At 38.0% G+C, this 19997-nt stretch overlaps 1 protein-coding gene across 4 annotated transcripts in view; it reads right to left on the bottom strand.

Moving 5' to 3' along the window:
- The window catches only part of UBE3A (ubiquitin protein ligase E3A), a 55564-nt gene that overhangs the window by 23530 nt on the left and 12037 nt on the right, over positions 1-19997 (bottom strand). For 2 of the 4 annotated variants that reach the window (XM_072849637.1, XM_072849635.1), the window contains 4 exons: positions 15237-15383; positions 14512-14630; positions 11036-11080; positions 205-515 (listed from right to left, as the gene is read on the bottom strand). In XM_072849637.1, the coding sequence (XP_072705738.1) occupies positions 205-515; positions 11036-11080; positions 14512-14531 (376 nt within the window). In that variant the 5' untranslated portion in view covers positions 14532-14630; positions 15237-15383. The remainder of the gene's footprint in view (positions 1-204; positions 516-11035; positions 11081-14511; positions 14631-15236; positions 15384-19997) is intronic. The other 2 variants (XM_072849638.1, XM_072849636.1) reach the window with 1 other exon arrangement.

The following is a 19997-nucleotide window of genomic DNA, read 5'->3' as shown; positions in this document are numbered from 1 at the left end:
GATTTGGAATCAGTGTTCAGCATTAATCCAGCCATTTTTCAGAATCCATAGTAAAATATTTGACTGCCAAATATTGTATTTTACTTAAGAAGTCAGCAGAACACCACCACAGTCAGCAGAATACCACCACAGTGAATCCTGTAGGGTTATACTCATGCATATTAAATGTGTTTTATTTAGGAAAATTCTAAAATAACATCTTACCTTTAAAGTCATCTCTTGGGCCTTGCATTTCCTTCTTGTTCATTTTTCTGTCAGTGCAGGAATTGTTATGGGCGCCTTTGGAATTGTTTTCTAGGTAAGCTGAGCTCGTTCCTTTCTTGGAGGGATGAGGATCACAGAGTTTTGCATTAATCTTATAAAGCTCGAGGGCCTTAATGGCTGCTGCATTGTTATCCATACGGAGAAAAGTTGGACAGGAAGCACAAAATTCATTCGTGCAGGCTTCATTTCCACAGCCCTCAGTTAACTGGTGGTAGTAGCGCTCTATTAGATGCTTTGCAGCTGCTCGCTTCCTGTAGCAAACATTCAAACAGTAAGTACAAGGATTAGTGGAGCTTCCACATACAAAGCTCATTCAAAAAGCATCAGCAAGGCAGAGATTAGTCAGGCACTGAAACACAAGATTTCTGTATCAGAGAGGACACATCAGGAGATTTTTTTAAATACAGGATTCTCATCTTGACAAATGCAAATATATTTAACACACAATTTAATTTGTGGGTCCTATGTAAGTGAAAGGTAAATCCTGTTTATGCACAGTTTTCAGCTTTACATTCTAGTGTTACAGTTGACACAATCTTGTTCAGTTCTGAACAATCTCTATTGTCACTGAAAGACAGCAATTTAGATGCAAAGCAAGACTGCAAGTGAAACAGAACTGGATCTAGTACAGGTGATTGAGTCCGATGTATAGTACTGAGGTATGGTTGCCACTGACAAGGGAAGAGGCATGAAACACAAATGATCCAGGCATTTATTTAGTAATACTATCAATACTACACCACTAGGATATAAACCCTTTAAAAATTTAAACCTTTTTTTTAAACAAGATTCCACATGACTAAGTCATCTGATATTTAGTCTATTTAAATGTGTAGGAAAAATATTCCTTGCTTAAACTGATGACAAAACCACGATTAAAGATGAGCTCAAGGCAGAATATCTCTCCTCAGCTTAGTAAAGTATATAGTTCTCTCTCTCAAAAAAAAAGCTATTTGCCAAATCCTCCCCTTTCTCCTGCAATTATACATGGCAAGTACGTATTTTGAAGAATTACAACTGTATCACTATACAAGGCAATGTGCTCAGTACTATACATACACACAGAAGAAAATTTAACTGGCCAATTAATAAGGTCATGGACTTTTACAGAAACATGCAAATGGTAAAGAAATTGTCAGAAAGCTGCAGGTAATTGAGAAAGAAGAAGCTGCACGCAGCACCAGGAGCACCACATTTCACCACATTTTGGAAAGAAACCCCCAAACCTTCACTTCATTTAAGAAAAGGAGTTATTAATGAAAATTATCAACTGTGAAACATTTCAAACATTTTGATTAGGTGTAACATGCAGGCTTTTTACCTAACTTTAGTGATACAGTACTATGAAGATTAGAACACGGGAAGCAAGATTTATCAGAAATTGTGATATTAACTTAAAGTTGCCTCTTCAGATGTTGATGCACACACAGATTCTGCATAGAGCAAGTACTTGAGAACTGAAGTGCTAGACCCACTGGTACTACTCAGCACTTGCTGCACCTGGCTGTTAATACCAGCTGGTTAAGTATCAGAGTTTCAATACAGCTGCTTAAGAAAGGAAAATGTCCTCAAGTTCTGACAGTAACTATTGAGGGGTGTATTATTCAGCAATAACAGCTTTGCTCCTTCCCTTTCACTCTTCAAGATCTCATGATCCTAGAGAAGAAAATATTTCTTACAAAGAAAACCATTACCTCAATGTCTACCTGACCTTCCAAATTCCCCAGTGAGTTCCAAGACAAAAAAAAAAATGAAGAGAAACGTTTCCCTAGCACCTTGAGATGGAGGTAGAAGAACATAGAAAAAAGTAAAGTAGCACCAGCAATACCATCAAGATCACTACTGTATAAACAGGGAATAGCTGCATTCTGATCCAAGGAAAGAGTTCTAGCCTCTCCAATTTTTATATGTGGACTTAGGAAAACCTGCCTCTCTCCACATATGTGTATAATAATTTTTTTTAATCTTGTCTTTCATACTCCAGCTTTTAGTACAGAGGATTTAAAAAACCCAACAGTTTAATACAGCTTAGACCAGTACATGATTTCAGACATCTGTTTCTGAATGCCAAGTTTTCATGCTTTGATCATTCTTGACCTTCAATCATTCTAGACCTTCAGATTTAGAGTGAAATATTGCCATTTGTAAGCAGATAAGTGTATCATGTGAAAGCCTTTCTTTGTTAATATTGAATTTTTACACCTGAGCTATGGCCACCTGTCTCACCAACATGCTCCTTATTTACTCCTCTTGCAGTCTCTCCTATGCATTACCTGGATGCCTTCATGAAAGCTCTTTCCAACTCAAGTTGAAACTTACTGTTCCTTTAATTTTCCTCCCTCTCTCACTGACCACATTTTCCACAGTACATACAAAATGGCAGTTATTTCATGTACACATTATCATTTTAACTTTATCCTTCCTTATCGCATTTTCCTTCCTTCTTATTTCTCCATGGCAGTCTATATGTAGATCACAAGTTTTTTGCCATAATTTTGGTGGTTTCTGACCTATGTAATACACCTGTGAATGTTATATGGATTATTTCTCACAGCTGTTCAAAGTGTATATATATTGGGGGGGTGGGGGGGTGTATTTATTTACCTAAAGCAGCTGGAGTTGTTATTCAGATTAAATATATTGTGAAAAGCTGACCAATTCCCTAAGAAGAGAGAACTTACATTTTCAAACTGGAGAAATTGTTAGTCTTAAAGACGCATGCACACCTTTCTAGCTTACATAACATCTAGTTTGAATAAATTTATTTCAATATATGAACACTGATATACTAACAACACATTTTATCATATTAAACAACACTCCACTTTCATCAGGTCATATCCGAGATGCCAGGAGACAAAGCTAAGCTTAGACTTGTCTTTAACAGTTAACTTCTGAGGGACTCAAGTTTTTTTGCTTCCAATTTTTAACTACCAATTACTTCTCAAACTGTGCCATGCCTACAATACTGCTGTTTGTACAAACATTTTCATTTTGACTCATGGCTGCAGACGCACTGACTTGAGTTCTGTGAAATTCTATTAGAGACAGAAGGTTTGACTGAAAGTTAGAATTTTTATATACATATATATATAGTTTTTTTTAAGTCAACTATGGAAGCAAACAATACAATCTACAACAGTACTAGAATACAATAGTATTAGAATTTCCCCCCACCTCTCCCTGATAGCTATTCCACAGACTTTTGACATGGCCTCAGATAAATTATTTAAAGTACATAAAAAAGGTGGAGACTTAAAGTGAGGATACAGTCCTAAGAAGGTAGAACAGAATTTACCGAGCCTTCCACAACAGCTACCCTTTCTGAGGTCCACCCATGAATGCACTTTCAGAGAACACAGTTCCAAGTAAGCCAATGTGTGATTTTACAGAACAGTAAGATATTCCATACCACATTCCCACTGGGGTACTTGAAGGATTATTGCCACTGTCCAGTGCCAACAGCCCACATTTCTATATTATTCAGAAAAAAATGTAGCATACCTTCTCCGTTCTCCAGAGGTGAAAACTTGATCTCTTTCTACATTCCCCTGCTCATTTAGTATGTAGAAAACTTGAGTTCTTAGCCTGAAGCATTAAAACTGGTTCATCAAGCAAAGTAACACAAAACACCTCTCTATTCTTAGCTCCTGCCATACAGTGAAGACTGCAGCTCCCTTAAAGTTCCTATACAGGGATCTAGTGAAAAGTAACTGGTCCCTTATAAACTCAATGACTAGTTTACTGTACATTAGCACACAGACACCTAGTGTAGCTAAGGCTGCAGTGATTGACTTGCATATATGTTTGCAAAGACTCACGCTGTTGTTGCACATCTGAGTATGAAACTGCACTGGTGTGGTTGCAGTTGTAAACCTTTCACAGACATATCACAGGCATATCCTTAAGGGCAACTTCCCACACAGTTGGCCTCGTATAACCTCCTCAAGCAAGACTCACTACTTCAGTGAGGGGGAGAGGCACCTCAATTAGATATCATCTTCCTTCCCCAAAGTCCAACGACTTCACAAGCACATTTTTCCATTTTAAAAAAATGAGTATTCACTGACTTTTGTAGTACTTAAAGAAGAAAGAACACCTTTAGACTTTTTAATTGTTCTTTAACTAATAAAAAGACAGATAATAAGTACCTTGCATTTGTAATTGAAATGCTGCCAAAACTGTGGACTATCACTAGAAACATGCATCACTGAGCCTCTACCTTTCTAGATACTTAGGCAAAGGTGCACTGGGCTGCATTTTGGGTTGTAAATTAACTTTTGAATGTCTAAACCACATACAAAACAGGGGGTTGAATGTACTGGTTCAAAAGTTCCTTTGTAACAGCATCTAATTTGGATTTCCCAAATATCTTAAACTAAATACAGAGAAACATTACATAAAGGAAACTTTTGCAACAGAGAAAATCAAATGTTTAAACATTTAAGGAGTTTTAGAAAAATCTGAAGCATATAATTCTTCAGAGCAAAGAATTTTCATCCAAGTTTCAAAACTTGCCTGAAGTTAAAGATATCTGCATAAATGCATAATTTTTGCTTTAAGGTCACCTAAATTTTAGAAATACATATGAAGGTTTCATACTTGTGTGGAAATATCAGTGTGAAATGACATATTTCTGAATGGTTTCTGCTTGGGACACAACAGCTTTTTAATTATTTCTTCACAGAAGTCTCACATTGCTCCAAGATGAGCAATTTTAGTAAGTAGAAATTTACAATGGCCTGTTTTAACAAAACTATTAGGAATTCAGAAGTGCCAAAACGCTCATAAGCTGTTTTCTTTCTTAATGCAAAAAAACCCAACAGAAGTATTAATGTGCATGGAAACTAGAAGAAAATTTATGTTTGTCTTTTGGATAGGAAAAAAACAGGGACCAGTTTTTTAGTACTAATAGCAAAACAGCTTTCAGTACATGCCTTAACAGACAGGAGCATGAAGATACTTACACACCCGCAACAATTATACTACACTGTGGAAATAAGATGACCAGCAGACCAAAAACTGTTAAAAACAAGTGTGGATTATGGATGGACAACTTTGTGAAGTTAAATACTGCTTTCTGAGAGTTTCAGTTTCAACCCTTGCATGTCAGTTTTCTGTTTAGAGTAAGAAGAGCAGTGCTAGACAAGACAAGCTTCCAGTAAAAGCACTGCCTGCACAGACCCTTTTGAAGTGGCCTGCACACCAAGCTACCAAATGCTCCACCCAGAGCTGGAGCCGAGCCCTCTGTTCCAGCAGTGTTGTAACACCTTTTGCCCGCCTTGGCCACTGGCACCCCAGCAAACATACGTCTGCAAACGCACACACACATGGAGCTCACATGTTCCAAACCTTGTTCTTTCCAGTGTGGTGGGCCCCGATAGTTGGGGTGCAGGCTGTGAACTCCCTTGGACCATAGTGACTTCACCCAAGGGACCTCCCTCCCCACCACATATTCTAGATCCACTGTGTCTCTGGGAACATTGTGTGCTGACAAAGTCAGGCACGGCACTTCCTCAGGAAGGGTGAACCTGAGAACAGAAGAGTTGTCCTGGCTTTATGGAGCAATGCAGAAAGACAGCTAGAGAGAGGGGGTCAAGAACACAGTCAGCACATATCTCTTAATCTTGTCTCACAGACAAATTACCTTGCTACAGTCCTATTAGAAAAGCACCCTTCATTACTGCCCTTTCCTCTTCAGGTTATTAGCCCCAGGACTCTACAGAGATAACGTCATTCCACAGACCAACTGATTTCATACTGCGGTTCCTATCTGTCCTTCTTAAGGTGGCATGCAGTGCCCTGCCACCTATGCCATCCCTCCAACATTCAATTAGCCAAAAAATTGAGAGATGAATAATGCAATTATACCCTAGCTTTTCAACCCAAGCAATTTCAACAAAAATCCCCAATCACCACCCCCACCTCCAACATCACAGGCCTGAAGCCATTAAATAATTGATTATGAGGAAACAATTCTTAGGCAATTATTGTAAGCAATCAACACATGTAAATGGTAATTACTTTAGGCATACTTGACTGTTTTAAATATGCTCACATTTATGGAATCAGTGCCTTTTGAAAAGGCAGGGAGAAATATAGCCTTCATAAAAAAGCCCATAAATTTATTTAACTACAAAGAAAAAGTAACTTGAATTACTGCTGGAATAAACTTATTACTAAGTTTAGAACTGACCATAAGCTTAGAATATCTTACTCTCTTTGAACAAATCTGTTATTCTTAATATTTTTAAAGAAAAAAGTACAGAATCATTATCAGCTGTTAAACTTCCAAAGAATAATCATGTCTAACCACACAAAACATTTCAACAGTTCTCCGAATTTTGTTTTATATTATCAAGTAAGGAGCCCTAAACTCTAATACTCTGTACGGGCTGTGAGGCAACAATAAGACCAGTTTTGTCTTTACTGGAAAGAAATGAAGTGACAGTAACTTCACATACTTGCAGGAATCCTTCAGTCTGTCTTTTATATTCAGGACAAAACAAATAATGAATGTTTTATCAAGTATTAAGCAAAATACATGTTCTTGAGTATTTTCCATGTTGTTTTGCCTTGGTTAAAGAAGTCCTGGCACTCAAGCAAGTACAATTAAACTTCACGTTGTACTCTACTGAACAAGCTTAAATTTGTCATGTATAAAATTTATACACTGTATTCTGATCAGCAGCCCAATCAAAGAAAGGAGATTAATATTAGCACTGCAGTGAGATGTCAAAAGATACAGACAGTAACTTGGAGACACTGATTCTGGTTGTCTACTTCTGGACCACTGGAGTGTTTCAGTAGAAAGCATGATATAAGAGACAAACTATTTCAGACAAAAATACTGATATAAGAGGAGTACTGACCATTGCAACATGTAAGACCGACCTGCAGAGAAGAGATCTAAATGCTGATCAACCTTGTACTCTCCTTGTACAACTTGAAGAAAAGACGCCAAGTACAGGAAAGGGACAAATCACAAACTGTTTTCAAGTTATTAAAAACTCCAGAACTTTTTTTTTTTAAGTTAGGTTTCCATGGTAGCATTCTTTTACTACACCTTCATTCTGCATGACACTGTCCTAGAATGATGACCATGATCACACAGAAATTAATTGCAAATAACATGGATCATAAGACTTAAACACCTGAGCTTCCAGTTTAAGAACGCTCTAGCATTTGTGGATTACACAGCTCCAGAGAGAAATATCTCCTCTTTAAGCTTTTTTTATTTTTTATTTTTTAACTAGTAAATTCACAGCATCCTCCAAGCTCCATGGGAACTAAGGTCTATAATACATTTGCTTCAGTTATATTTCCTAGTGCAAAATCTGGAATTCCTTTTCTTTCAAATCATTATAAAATTCAGTCAACTTATCTTACTGCACACTTTTGCTCTTGAAAGCAAAGGTAAAACACACACTTCATTGTAACTTAAGTAGTTGCTAAATTTAAGAAAGTAATAATTCTTGAGTAGAGTCAATGCAGTCTTATATGAAGCTTCCTCAAGGGAATCACTGCCTGGCTAAATGATACATTGCAAGAGGCTCCGAGAATAAATTTTTTAATTCATCCTAGACAGATCACAGTATAACATAGTGCAAGGCTGCAGGTGTACATAAAGATACTTCTTACATCTTTTCCTTCCAAGAATGGCAATAAAACAAGCAGCAAATGCCACAAAAATATGTATATGTGGCAAGGTTTGATACAAAGGCCATGATCAGCATGTCCCATGGTTATGTTATGCAAACCCACCTGTGTTTTCAGCTATGAGGAAAGTAATTTAAAGCATTCATGTCTAGAAAGCACTAGGAAGGCATCTGAAATATGTATCATGAAACACTAATACAGTTGCTGTATATTTGCAATGGTTGTAATTTGTTTCTCTGGCACATTGAGGCTGCTGCAGAATTTTTATTTTGCTATTCTTTCAAGAGAAACAAACCAGCTATCAAATCTACTCCAATGTGAGATGACTATACACCAACTGTAACTGTAACAACACTTTAAATGGAGGGGTATTTAAAGACTTTAAAAGGAGGGGGAGAAGTTTCAAAATTGCAAAGCATCCCATCCTTAAAAACAGAAAGAAGGAAAGATGAATGCACAGAAAGCCATCGTATCAAAATACTCAAACCTTTGCCTTGATATGTGACAACACACAATACACAGAGAAAATACAAACTGATAAGCCAAGTTAAAGTAACAATTAAAAATTATGTAATTTAGTGCTAAAGAGGTTTTAAGAAAGTTATACTAATCGAAGCTGAAAATTAATGCAGATCTGTGACAGGAGCAGACAGAAGAAGATACTGATCTTAAAAATTCAAAGACTTGAATGAGTGCTAAGGAAAAGAGACTCCTAACTCTGAGCTAGCACCAAGATGTTCATCACGTATAGTGCCAGAGTTTGAAAACCTTGGGATAAGCAAGACTTATCCATGGAAGAATTTGCTGCATAAGAGTCTGAAAAAGTCAGTAGATTTTTAAAATTTATTTATTTTAATTCACACATGTGAAACATATGTGACTATCCTCTTGGTATAAAGCTTTGCAATGCAAAACACAGAAACAAAGCAATTATATCAGCCAACCAGAGCAAAAACAACTTAACCATTCATTGTGCAAATAACAAAACGCTCTGCCTAAGTCCCTGCATTTACCAATGAATTATAGGCATGTAAATAACATTGTAACTATTTTAGCTACACAGTAGGCTTGCAAGTCACACTGTATTACCCAGCTTGCCATTCCACCTTACGTAGCAAGAGCAACTATGCAGCAGGATTGCAGAAATTCTCTGTAATAGGTGATGTACACATCACATTGTGATACAGTTTTAAAAAATTTAGTTTTACAAGTATACCATGCATTAATACTGTATAACTACTACTCAAATAAATATGTGAATCCCTACAGCTTGCCTGGCTTACATCTATTTTGGACAGATACCTGCAATCTACATACTCAGGGCAACTCCAATCATCATTCTATACCAAAAAAAAATTTCAGCTTTCACACAAAAAAGCTTGCTACTGTAGATTATTTTCTCAGGTTCAGCTTTAAGGAGGATAACACACACACACACACAAAAGAATCGTCAAACTGCTACAAGGAAACACAGTTGTACTGCTTTTTCCTTCTGATTTATCACAGGTCCTTATAGAGTCTTTGTTTCACACCAGTCAAGATCCTTGTTTCTGACACATCTTTCCTTACAATGTGTAAAAAGCAGTAGTCCAACTGACAATATCCAGAGTGGACTACAGCCAGTCTACAGCCTGATTCCCCCCATTTGGCTAGGCCTGGGAAACAAAAGAACACAACGTAACTTGCTGCAGCAACCATAAAATGTAATGCAGCAGGGGCTGCTACTGGAACAGAAGAGACCATAGCAGGGTTTTTGCCCTGCAACCTCTGTGTCTAATGCATGTCCACATAGCAACAGCCAGTCACCTCTCAGGTCTGGATCCCTGCAACCTATACTCCTAAGAAAGCAGCTAGACAGCTCTTCTGTAACAGATGGCATTAGAGGGAAAAGCAAATTCATCATCCCAGGAGAAAAGCTCCTCCTAGTGCAAGGAAAGACTTCACCACAGTGAACTGGTAAAAAACACACAGGAAAAGCATTCCTTGTTTCCTCCTCATCACTCTTAACGTTAAGTATGCAGTCCAATGAGGAGGAGCTCGCCTCAGCTTTGCTCCTCCCCACACTGGGCAGCTACAGGAGAGAAGTCCTTGAGCAATTCACACTATGTCCCTAGCCTGCAAAACATCCTGAAACTGACATTCAGCCCACAGTGCGTAAAATGCTAGACCACTTGGGGGGGAGGGTGTGGAGGAGACAGTTTAAGGTCAGCAAAGAAGTTTGTGGCAGAAGAGAAATGAACTCAGATCTTCTGAAGCCTCAGACAGTACTCTAACCACTGGGCTATGCTCCCTCTATTATTTTGGAACTTGTGCTGTAAGCCAGAAAAGCAGAGTTTGTGGTTTCCCTATTTGAGTTCTATGACAGGATGGTTTCAATAGCTAGAAAAGAATCTTTGTTTGCTAACTCACAGAAGAATAGTCTCAAATAACTTTTTTCTTTTTTAAAAAAGGTCCTCTCATTCCCGCAATCCTTTTGAATTTGAAATTGAAAAATGGACATTTCAGCCTATCACAATCTTGCTTCTAGTTAATCTTGGCTTCTAGGCTAATGAAGACAGACCAAAGCAAGGTTCAGAACTGTAAGCAAGATGCTACATGAATACTGTTCAGTGAAAGAAAGCTAATTTTCTGTTTCTAGAAATAACTAGTATATAAATTTACCAAATTAAGTCACTTTTTTCTTTTCTTAGTTCAGCAATCCATCTGCCACAACAGATATTAGCAGGTATTGTGCCTTAGTACTGAAGTGTCTTCAAACCCATGCAAGATATTAGTGAATAGCAGGTAGAAATTACATGCCTACTGTCAAGTCTGAATACAGGCCTGAAGATTTCTGACACTGTATTATGCTACCATCTACTGGTTCACGTTAAATTAAACCTCTGAACCTTCCCTTCAACCCACTCACTCTCCCAAAAAAAAGTCACAGTTTCTATAAAGCCTTAAAATTATTTTTCCATAGCAAAATACTAACTTGAAATTTTCTGAGGTAATTCCACACTTCTACTCAGCTTTTGTCTTCTTTTTTTTAAGCAGGTGCAAGAGCAACCATTACATATGTTCAAAACATTTTTAAACAAGATATACCAAACTCATCCATTCATTTACTTACATTCGGCTAGTTTCAATGTTTTCAGAGTGAGGTTCTCCTGGTGATCTGCAAATACAGATACAAAACCTTAAGCATTGTTTGTTATTTTAAATCATTGCAATATAAAGAGTTAGGAAAGGTGGAAAGTGATGATTATTATTGCCACCAAAAGCATCAACTTTTATGCACTTGCACATTTAATATGTTTGATCAAACTCTAGAAGACAGTTTATAACATAAAACCTGACAATATAATGAAGCCAAATTTCTCTAAGGAGGACAGCACTTTTTCCCCACAGCTTACATAACAGCAGCTATTAGAGGAGAGTTCTGCTGGCAGTACTTCCATATTCAGGTTGCATAGCGCACCAGTTCTGGGCTACTTCTTCACAACCACTTCTGTAACCAAAACGTATATTCAAAGTTTATCAGTGATCAACTGTTACAAACAGATTCTCTGCACAGCTGGACTCTAAAAAGCAGCAGCTCAGAAGCAGGTCTCAACAGAATCTCAAAACAAATTTCATGTCTCCCTCTACTTGAAGTTATGGTTATAATCTCACAGGCAGCTTTGTTTCTTCCTTCCAGCCAACAGGTCAGCCAGTAATATTCAGAATTAGGTGTTATTGCCTGGCATTTTTGAACTCACAAGCAGCACCTGTGTTCAGCTTGCCAACCCCCTTGACTTAATTTACAGAGTAATTTAAGGGGTATAGTTCCATATTAACTTAAGTAGGCTAAAGTATAGCTGTTTAGCTCCTCCTTATTCCCATCTTCCTTATGCCAGCACTGGTTCAAGAAGTTAACATCTAATTTGGTTTTTTTTGACAGATTATTTTTTTCCTCCCTACCCAGTGAGTCTGTAGCCAGATGAGAGTTTGTAGCCAGATGAGCCAGGAGACAAGGCAGTACAAATGCAGCAGTTTTGAGTTCAAGCACCTTAAGCTGCCTTGAAATCATATCCTGAAGAACATTATCCAATCTTTGCTTGGGTATAGATTTTGGTACAGTTGACCAGAACTGCCACGCTGGATATATTGCATGAAGAGTGGAAATAAAGCACAACCATTACAGTAAGACTCTGTAGCTTACATGAACAAAAATGTCTTTCATGACAGAGCTTTCTCAAAACAGAGGAAGGCTAAAGTCTGCAAATAGAACTCACTTTGTAGGTTTCAACAGAGTTTGCTAAGGGACTTCAGTTAGCACAGCTAAGCAGGCTTTGCCATAGCTTTACTGGGAAAACCTTTGTTTATAGGAATGGAATTTCTGAATTTCTCTATTTACTATATGACTATCTATACTATTCTAAATGCTAGTGGAAATCTCTGCCTGTAGCCTGAAACATTTCCTTTTTTCCTGTGTTTCATTGTGCTACCTTACTGGATGGTACCTCCTATTAAAGCCTGGACTGTTCTCTGAATTCGCTACTAAAATCTTAGTTCCTTTACTTACATAGCAGATCTTAGAAACTTTCTGGATTTTACCAAACTGTATCATATTAACAGACCCAGTGCCTAGAAAGCATTTCTGGCAGACAACTTAAAATTCCTAGGCTAGCTGGATACTATGCAGTGACAGATGATGCAGAACACAGGAAGTTATTTGTTTATATTCCACTAAGTTATAAAATTCAACTGACACTAGCGATGGAATTCTGAACTTACTATCCAACTAACTATATCATGCTTAAAATGCAAATACCCTCTAACTGGGAAATAACATGAAAACTGGCCAATCTCAAAATTTGGTCTCTATTTATTCCCTCCAAGTGATGTTTCCCTTACTCATTAAAGTTCAGGACTGACGAGATAGTTGCTGACAAAAATAATGCTCAACAGCAAACCAAATCAAAATTTCATTTCCCTTCAACTCCAGTGACCAAAACAAGTCATTAAATTCTTAGCAGAGAGAAAAGAACCTCAATTATTTTTTTCTAATTATTCACCTAAGCATGTAAGTGCTAGAAGCCATACACCCTGAGGAGCAGTGGAGAGAGAGCAGTGGCTGGCTCCTTTATTCACACCCAGGACTTCAGAAACTGATAGCAAAGAGCTTGGAAGTTGGAGGCGGTTGCTATCAACTCATAGGAAATACAACACAATGAAGCTCTGGGTAAGAGCAGTACTTTAAGTTGCTATGAAAATACAAGTGAACTAACGGTGTTAAAACCATCAAGAGTATTAATCACTTTGAGCCTTTAAAATACACAGCAATATGAAAACTTGCAGAAAAAGAGCGGATTGGCATCTAAACTTAGCATGTAAAAAAAGGTAGCCTGGTGATTTGCAGTACAGACATGTAAACACAGCTAATAGTATATCCAAAATCGTTTCCTATCCTTATCATTTGTGTGATCTTTATCTGAGCTTTGAACAGACAGTGCAGTTCAGTACATCCTATTCTGCAAAAAAAGGTTTCTTCTACAAGACAAACAATATAAGACAAAGTTTCAGGAAAGTTCAGAAAAAAATAAAACCTAGCTGAGTCAAAAAAGGTTTGGTCCTCCAAGGTAAGTGGTTCTACAGAAAACGGGGATCAAATTCCTTCAGCTTATTGTTTTCTATAACATGAGCAGACCTACCATAACTACGATTTGCAGAACTATTAATGCACTTCTTAACCGGATTTTAAAAGGTTTCAAATAACAATGTAAGCACCAAATAAAATGAGTGTTCAGTACTCATTAAAACAATGTGGAAGATCAATCTAATTACAGGAATTGTAGTTGTTTGTTGAGAAGCTATTTATTCTGCAATACCCAATTGTTTACAAACAAGATACCTTGTTATTCCTGTGAGCAGGCAACAGTACTGAAAAAGAAGTATATAGTATGGCAAGATATCCTTTCATCATGCTTAAAATCTGAAACAAGGGTTCTGTTCAGAGAAAATCTCAGAGCAAATGCTCTTATAAATTTTGGCTTTGAATTAGATCGTAGATACTGATCACAAGACACCAACTAATCTGAATACTGCAGTATGAGCTAGCAAATTCAAATGGTGGCTCATTTCCAATAACACAGGGAGCAACTTCTCCATTGTGCAAGCCACTCTTTTTACCTCCACTGTACCTCCCTAGGAGAGAAAAATAAATGTATGCAAGCCTACAAATGTTAACACCAAGCCTCCTGGACAAATACTTTAAAAAAATTGAACAAATTGCTTAAATAAGTATGCTAAACAATTTATATAGAATTTCAGTATGACAGTAAAAACCACCAGAGACTTTTAAATGATAGTATCGCTCTTAAGAGGGATATCACAGAGCACCACAGTGCTTATATTTTAAAAAGCAGGCAGGGACAAGCTGAGCGAGCTTTGAAATCACTCAAAGCAAGAGGGTAAGCCAACTTTGCCAGCTGACTTATCTGAAACAAACAATATACCCTAACACTATTTATAAAACTAACTTCAAGCCATACAAATGAAATACTTTAAAAATAAACATTATACTAAAAATTATCCTGAGAAACACATGATACACTTTATGCTTACCTTTTACAAGCTGTGGCCATTCGGTGACATCAGGGTGATCACAATTCTGAGTCACTGATTAAAAACGAGTTGTCACACCAGTCCTGTATCACGCTGGGCTAAGCATAAGCTTAACAACTCTAAATAAGTAAAAATAATTTAGTTAAAAGTCCTTACAAATTATTTTCAGCCAGTCCACTAAATAAAAACCATAGAACAGAAGAAAAATATTGATGCTAAGCATTGTTTTATCTGCGAGATTAAGACCTACTGCACAAAAATTAGTTCATTTTTGAATGGTATTCTAAGACTTCTGGAGTAACTCACTACAGTACACTCAACTAGTGAACTTGAAAATTCATCAACTTATTTTTAGCCTCTCTAAAAAACCAAAACCCATCTCTCATACCACTGTAAAGCACCTGACGTCAAGACAACAAGCATTCAAAGATTTGGAAACGTGTGTAAATATGAACTGTAATTTCTAACTACAATAAAATTATGTTAGTTGTTTCCCTGCTACAATTCAATTAATATTGGTTCCTAATGAGGTTCTCTGTTCCCAGGGAGCAACATGTAATTTGCGCTTTGCTGTGTGCCTCTCCCGAAAATGAAGCAAGCTAAAGCTATGTAAAAGTTTCAGAGGAGCAACCTTTGCTTCCTGTGGCCAGTCTTTTAGGTTCTTTGCTCCATTTATGCCACATGTACTCTCTCCTCTCCCTTAGATTTTCAAAAGTGTATTTTACCTGTCAATTGTTTCCTGTGATCTGGCTCCACCGGTATAAATTGAAGGGTTGGTCCTTTACTTTGTCACGCAGGTGGCAGCCAGTGATCACTCAGCAATACTCGTGCCCAGAGCGCCCTGGGACCACCCCAGCTGATTACTTCCATGGCTGAAAAGGAACCAGTTAGTCTCTTACCTACTGCTATTATCTACTCTGAACTAAAGTTAACTGATAAAAATATTTCCAAGCATAACCTTCAACACTCATTTCACCCCATTCTCTCTCCCACCCAAAATCCTAGGTGCACTGGACAAAGACTGTAAAGAAAAAAGGCCTCTGATGGAGAGTCAGATCAAATAGCATTATTCACTTTCTGTTACTATAAAGTTTTGATTAAAATTGAAATGTTATTACTGTATTTAGTAAATAAAAAGTAAAAAGTGATCTTACTTTCTCTAAACAGCCAGTAGCTATGAAGACAGACCTCTGTACAGTATCCGAGAAGTTCAGTCCTGTGGCTCTAACCCAGAAGAAACCCCACATTTGTAGGTTGCCATGCAGCAGAAGCCTCATACAGAAGCAAGGTGCACAAAGGCTAGCGAGCTATTGAGGGGACACCCGCAGCTCTCTGCAACACCCGCAGTCATAACAATATGGTGCAAATACTAAGAGAGCACATCAGACAGCTTTAAACATTTCAGTAAAGAAAGCTTTTGTCCTCCATCCAACCTATTACAAGAGTCTTTCAGTAAGGTCTTAGGTTTGATGAGCAATCAAGCATTCTCAATGTTGATTTGTATCTGTTGACTTGTCAAGAGATATGAAATCACTGATCAGTAAGCAAGGCCCATGATTTTCTAAAGTTTATCAGAAAAGCTGCTGACTTTTACCAGTCTACTACCATTTGCCATTCTGCTACAAACTCTGCAATGGAACAAAATTTGTATTAGTCTTGGAATGATGCTTATTAGTTTTATCGGGTACATTCCCTGAGGCAGGAAAAGTGCCATTTAATTATTTTAACATCAGTAATATTTGAGTCTTCTCATCTAAACACAAGTGCAGTTGACATAAGTAAAAAAGAAGCAGGCTACCAAAAACCTCCAAAACAAAACAGAGGTTCTCTAGCACCTATGTTTTACAGGTGTAAATTGTCAAAGTCTAACTGAGTCAATGCCAGGAACACAGTACAATGAATGAGTCAGTTGGAAAGGTTCCTCATCTGTCAACATTAAATGACAAACAGGGTAAAGACTTCCAAATTAATGTTTGCTGACCATCAGCCGTACAGAAAAGCAAACAGCAAAATCCAAGATGCCGATGCAAAACTAAGAAGCCTTAAACCACTGCTTATAACATTCTGATTGTTTAAGACCTGACAATGTCCACTTTCAGGCAAGCCTTAGCTTTAAAGAAACAGATGCCTATTGTAAGGCAGTGCTTTCTTCTAAAGTTAAATATAAATTCTTGCTTTCTGAACTGATGTGAAATGTCTCTGTAAAAATGCATTTAGAAATTAAAACCCCTTCTAGCTCTTTGCCCAAGTAACTTCTAGCATGGTGGTCAAAGAGGACAGCACAGTGGTGTAATCTGTAACGCCTCGTTGGTTGGGAAACTCGCATTCTGACTACTGGAATTATCAGCTCATGTTCTGGAGTGTGCCAAATCAATCACTCTCTACCTAGACTTGTGTCCTGCATCACCCAGACCATGGGCAAAAGCTAATTACAGTAGTCTTCCATTCAAATGGAAGCATGTTAGAACAACAGGCTGACAGCAGCCTTAGTAAAACTGGGTTTTCCTGAGGCTGTTTCATATGGGAGAAGTCATGAACACGATTGTCAACAGTGAAGGAACACATGAAGTGTTGGTGCTGGATTCAAAAACCATCAGATTTTGGAATGTTAAAGAATATGCACTGAGGTGGCAGCTCCACAGTCACGGCCAAGACAAGTTTGTGCCCAGGCCTGACACAGATCCAACTCTGTTAGTCAGATTTACCATGCCACTGAACATAGTATCTACAGAAGCTCGGTGAAGAGAGGCAGTATCCAAAATGGCATGAATCTCACCGAGCTGAAGTTATCTGTTTTTTAGTGAAATTTGTATCTACAAATTGAGTTTATTGTGGAACAGAGCTTTGAATCAGGTAGTTGCAGCATTTCTAATTTGGTACAAGATACCTTAAAACTAGATTTACTGTACTGGGGTCTAAAAATCTCATGCTACTTTTCAACAATCCAGATGCAAGAAACCTTAATGAATCATTTTCCCTTCTATCTCCTTCTTGTCCTACCATCTCCACCTATCCTCCCTGCCACTCCTTTGGGACAGAATATGATTGGCAAGGATTCCCTAGCACGGACGAAAGAATTCATTTTTCTAAAACCTTACTCATTCATGCATCAGCAGAGTACTGTCTGCTGGCAAAGAGTCCAGCATGTTGAAACATGGGGTGGGTGGTGAAGGAGACTGCCATCAAAGATCCCTTATTCTGAATCTAGTTTGAACAAAGGACATTTTGACTGCTGGATCCAAACAAGGCAGAAAAAAAAAAACAACAATGGTAAGAGAGTCAAAGGACACTACTTGATCAGGAAAGGGAAACCTCACTGATGAACAGACTAACATCTTGGAAAAGGGGATTATGAAGAATAGGAAACTGACCTAAACCAGCTGCTTTTCTGCCATACGAATTCCTTGACAAAATATCTCTGGATATAACTTACCTCATAGAAGGTAGGACCCTGCAACAGCAGCCCCAGAACAAATATTTATTCTAAGAGCAGAGTTACTCAAACAGATTTCTCTGGTCTTCACTGTCATGATTAGCATGGCTTATAGTTTAGGCTTTCACAGACACACAGAGCAGCTGAAGGTATCAAACACGGTTTGTGCCTGTGGAATATGTCTGAGAAACCCAAGATGGCTGCTAGAGGCTCTTTAGGACTGGGCAGGCTCCAGTACAGACACATCTAGAGCATAGGGTCTAGAGCATAAGTCTCATGAAGAGCAGCTGAGGGAACTAGGGTTGTTTAGTCTGGAGAAAAGGAGGCTGAGAGGAGACCTTATCACTCTCTACAACTACCTGAAAGTAGGTTGTAGAGAGGTGGGGGTTGGTCTCTTCTCCCAGGTAACAAGTGATAGGATGAGAGGAAACAGCCTCAAGTTGCACCAGGGGAGATTTAGACTGGATATTAGGAAATTTTACTTCACTGAAAGGGTTATCAAGCATTGGAACAGGCTGCCCAGGGAAGTGGTTGAGTCACCATCCCTGGAAGTATTTAGAAGATGTTTGGATGAGGTGCTTAGGGACATGGTGTAGCGGTGGTCTTGGTAGCGTTAGGTTTATGGTTGGACTCAATGATCTCGAAGGTCTTTTCCAACCTATACGATTCTGTGATCTACATCTGCTTAGTGACTATTTACAAGAGGTAAATTCAACCAGGACTGCTGCAACCCCTGTTATAATTAGTAAGACAATACACAAGAGCCATGCCTTCAAACCATATATCTGAAGAACCCTGTATGGCATGGAGTAGCACTCATCAAGAGGGAACAGGATAAATAATGTTTATGCAGTAGTTTGAGACTACACCCATTTCTCCAAGGTGACAAAAGTGCAGAGTTTCTGAAAAGAATGTTCCTATCAACTGACAAAGGAGGAAATAAATAATAAATCAGAAAAAGAACAAGAAGTCAGAAACCAAGTTCAGGTGCATAAAAAGGAGCTAAAACCCAATTTCTTCACATAGCCTGATGAGATCTTCTCTTTGCACATTTCATTTAATCTTGAAAGTCTGGAATCACAAACATGAGCCAAGAGGAGGCCCCCAGTTTCAAAACACATAACCTAAAGCCACACCATGGAGAACATAAGTACCTACTTGTCAGCCATCAAAAATAAAACCAAAAAACTTCCAGCTACAAAGAGTTTAATTAAAAGTTGTGACTTACATGGATTTCCTATACCTATCACTTTCCCTATGTTATTTGATGTACAGGTGTTCAGTGTCAGTGACAGCACAGCTATCTGGCAGCTCACACCCAAGTGAAGGAACACTTTTCTTATTTAAACTATGACTTCTTAGTGACCTTACTGAATGATGGGTGCCCTGGGAGGTGGCATTTTTTAAGAATTTAAGCTTCCTTTCCAAAAGAATTTAAGTTTCCACTCAAGCAATCTTTGATCAAAATTTTTTTAGGATTCTTTTCTTGACAGATGATCTAATGAAAATGGGGGGTGATTCACCTGTACAAAAGTACCATGACCTTCCTCACCTTCCAGTGCCAGAATTTGAGTTGCTTAATTAAAAATGACCATCTCTCAAGATACAACTAAAGACAACTTTTGTATGTTTTCTGAAGAATCCCTCTGAATCCCCCAAGAATGAATGCTCTTCTCAAATTTGATACATTTCCAGAATAACTTTGAGTACCATGATGAAACTGACAGTCATCATCTATACAGTAAAAGGTGCCCTCAGAACTACCCTAGCTAGCTTACTACTTCAAAAAAGGAATTGCCAACTAATAGGCAAACTGGCCTTTTATAACTTGAGATTGATTCATCAAGTGGCCTGGAGGAAATTGTAGAATATTCACCAAATCCCTAAGTTCAATCTTAACTGTCACTTGCAGGAGAAAAAAAAAAAAAGTAATAGGCCTGCTTGAGACTTAATTTCCTGATAAGGTTGGAAACATCAATTGCTTTTGTTGCCTGCATGCTGCTTCCAACACAGAAAACATGAAAAGACATAAGATGCCAGAATTTTTCTTCAT

The sequence above is a fragment of the Ciconia boyciana genome, chromosome 1 (assembly GCF_034638445.1).
Source record: "Ciconia boyciana chromosome 1, ASM3463844v1, whole genome shotgun sequence".
Taxonomy (NCBI): domain Eukaryota; kingdom Metazoa; phylum Chordata; class Aves; order Ciconiiformes; family Ciconiidae; genus Ciconia; species Ciconia boyciana.
This window is presented reverse-complemented; position numbering and strand designations above follow the sequence as displayed.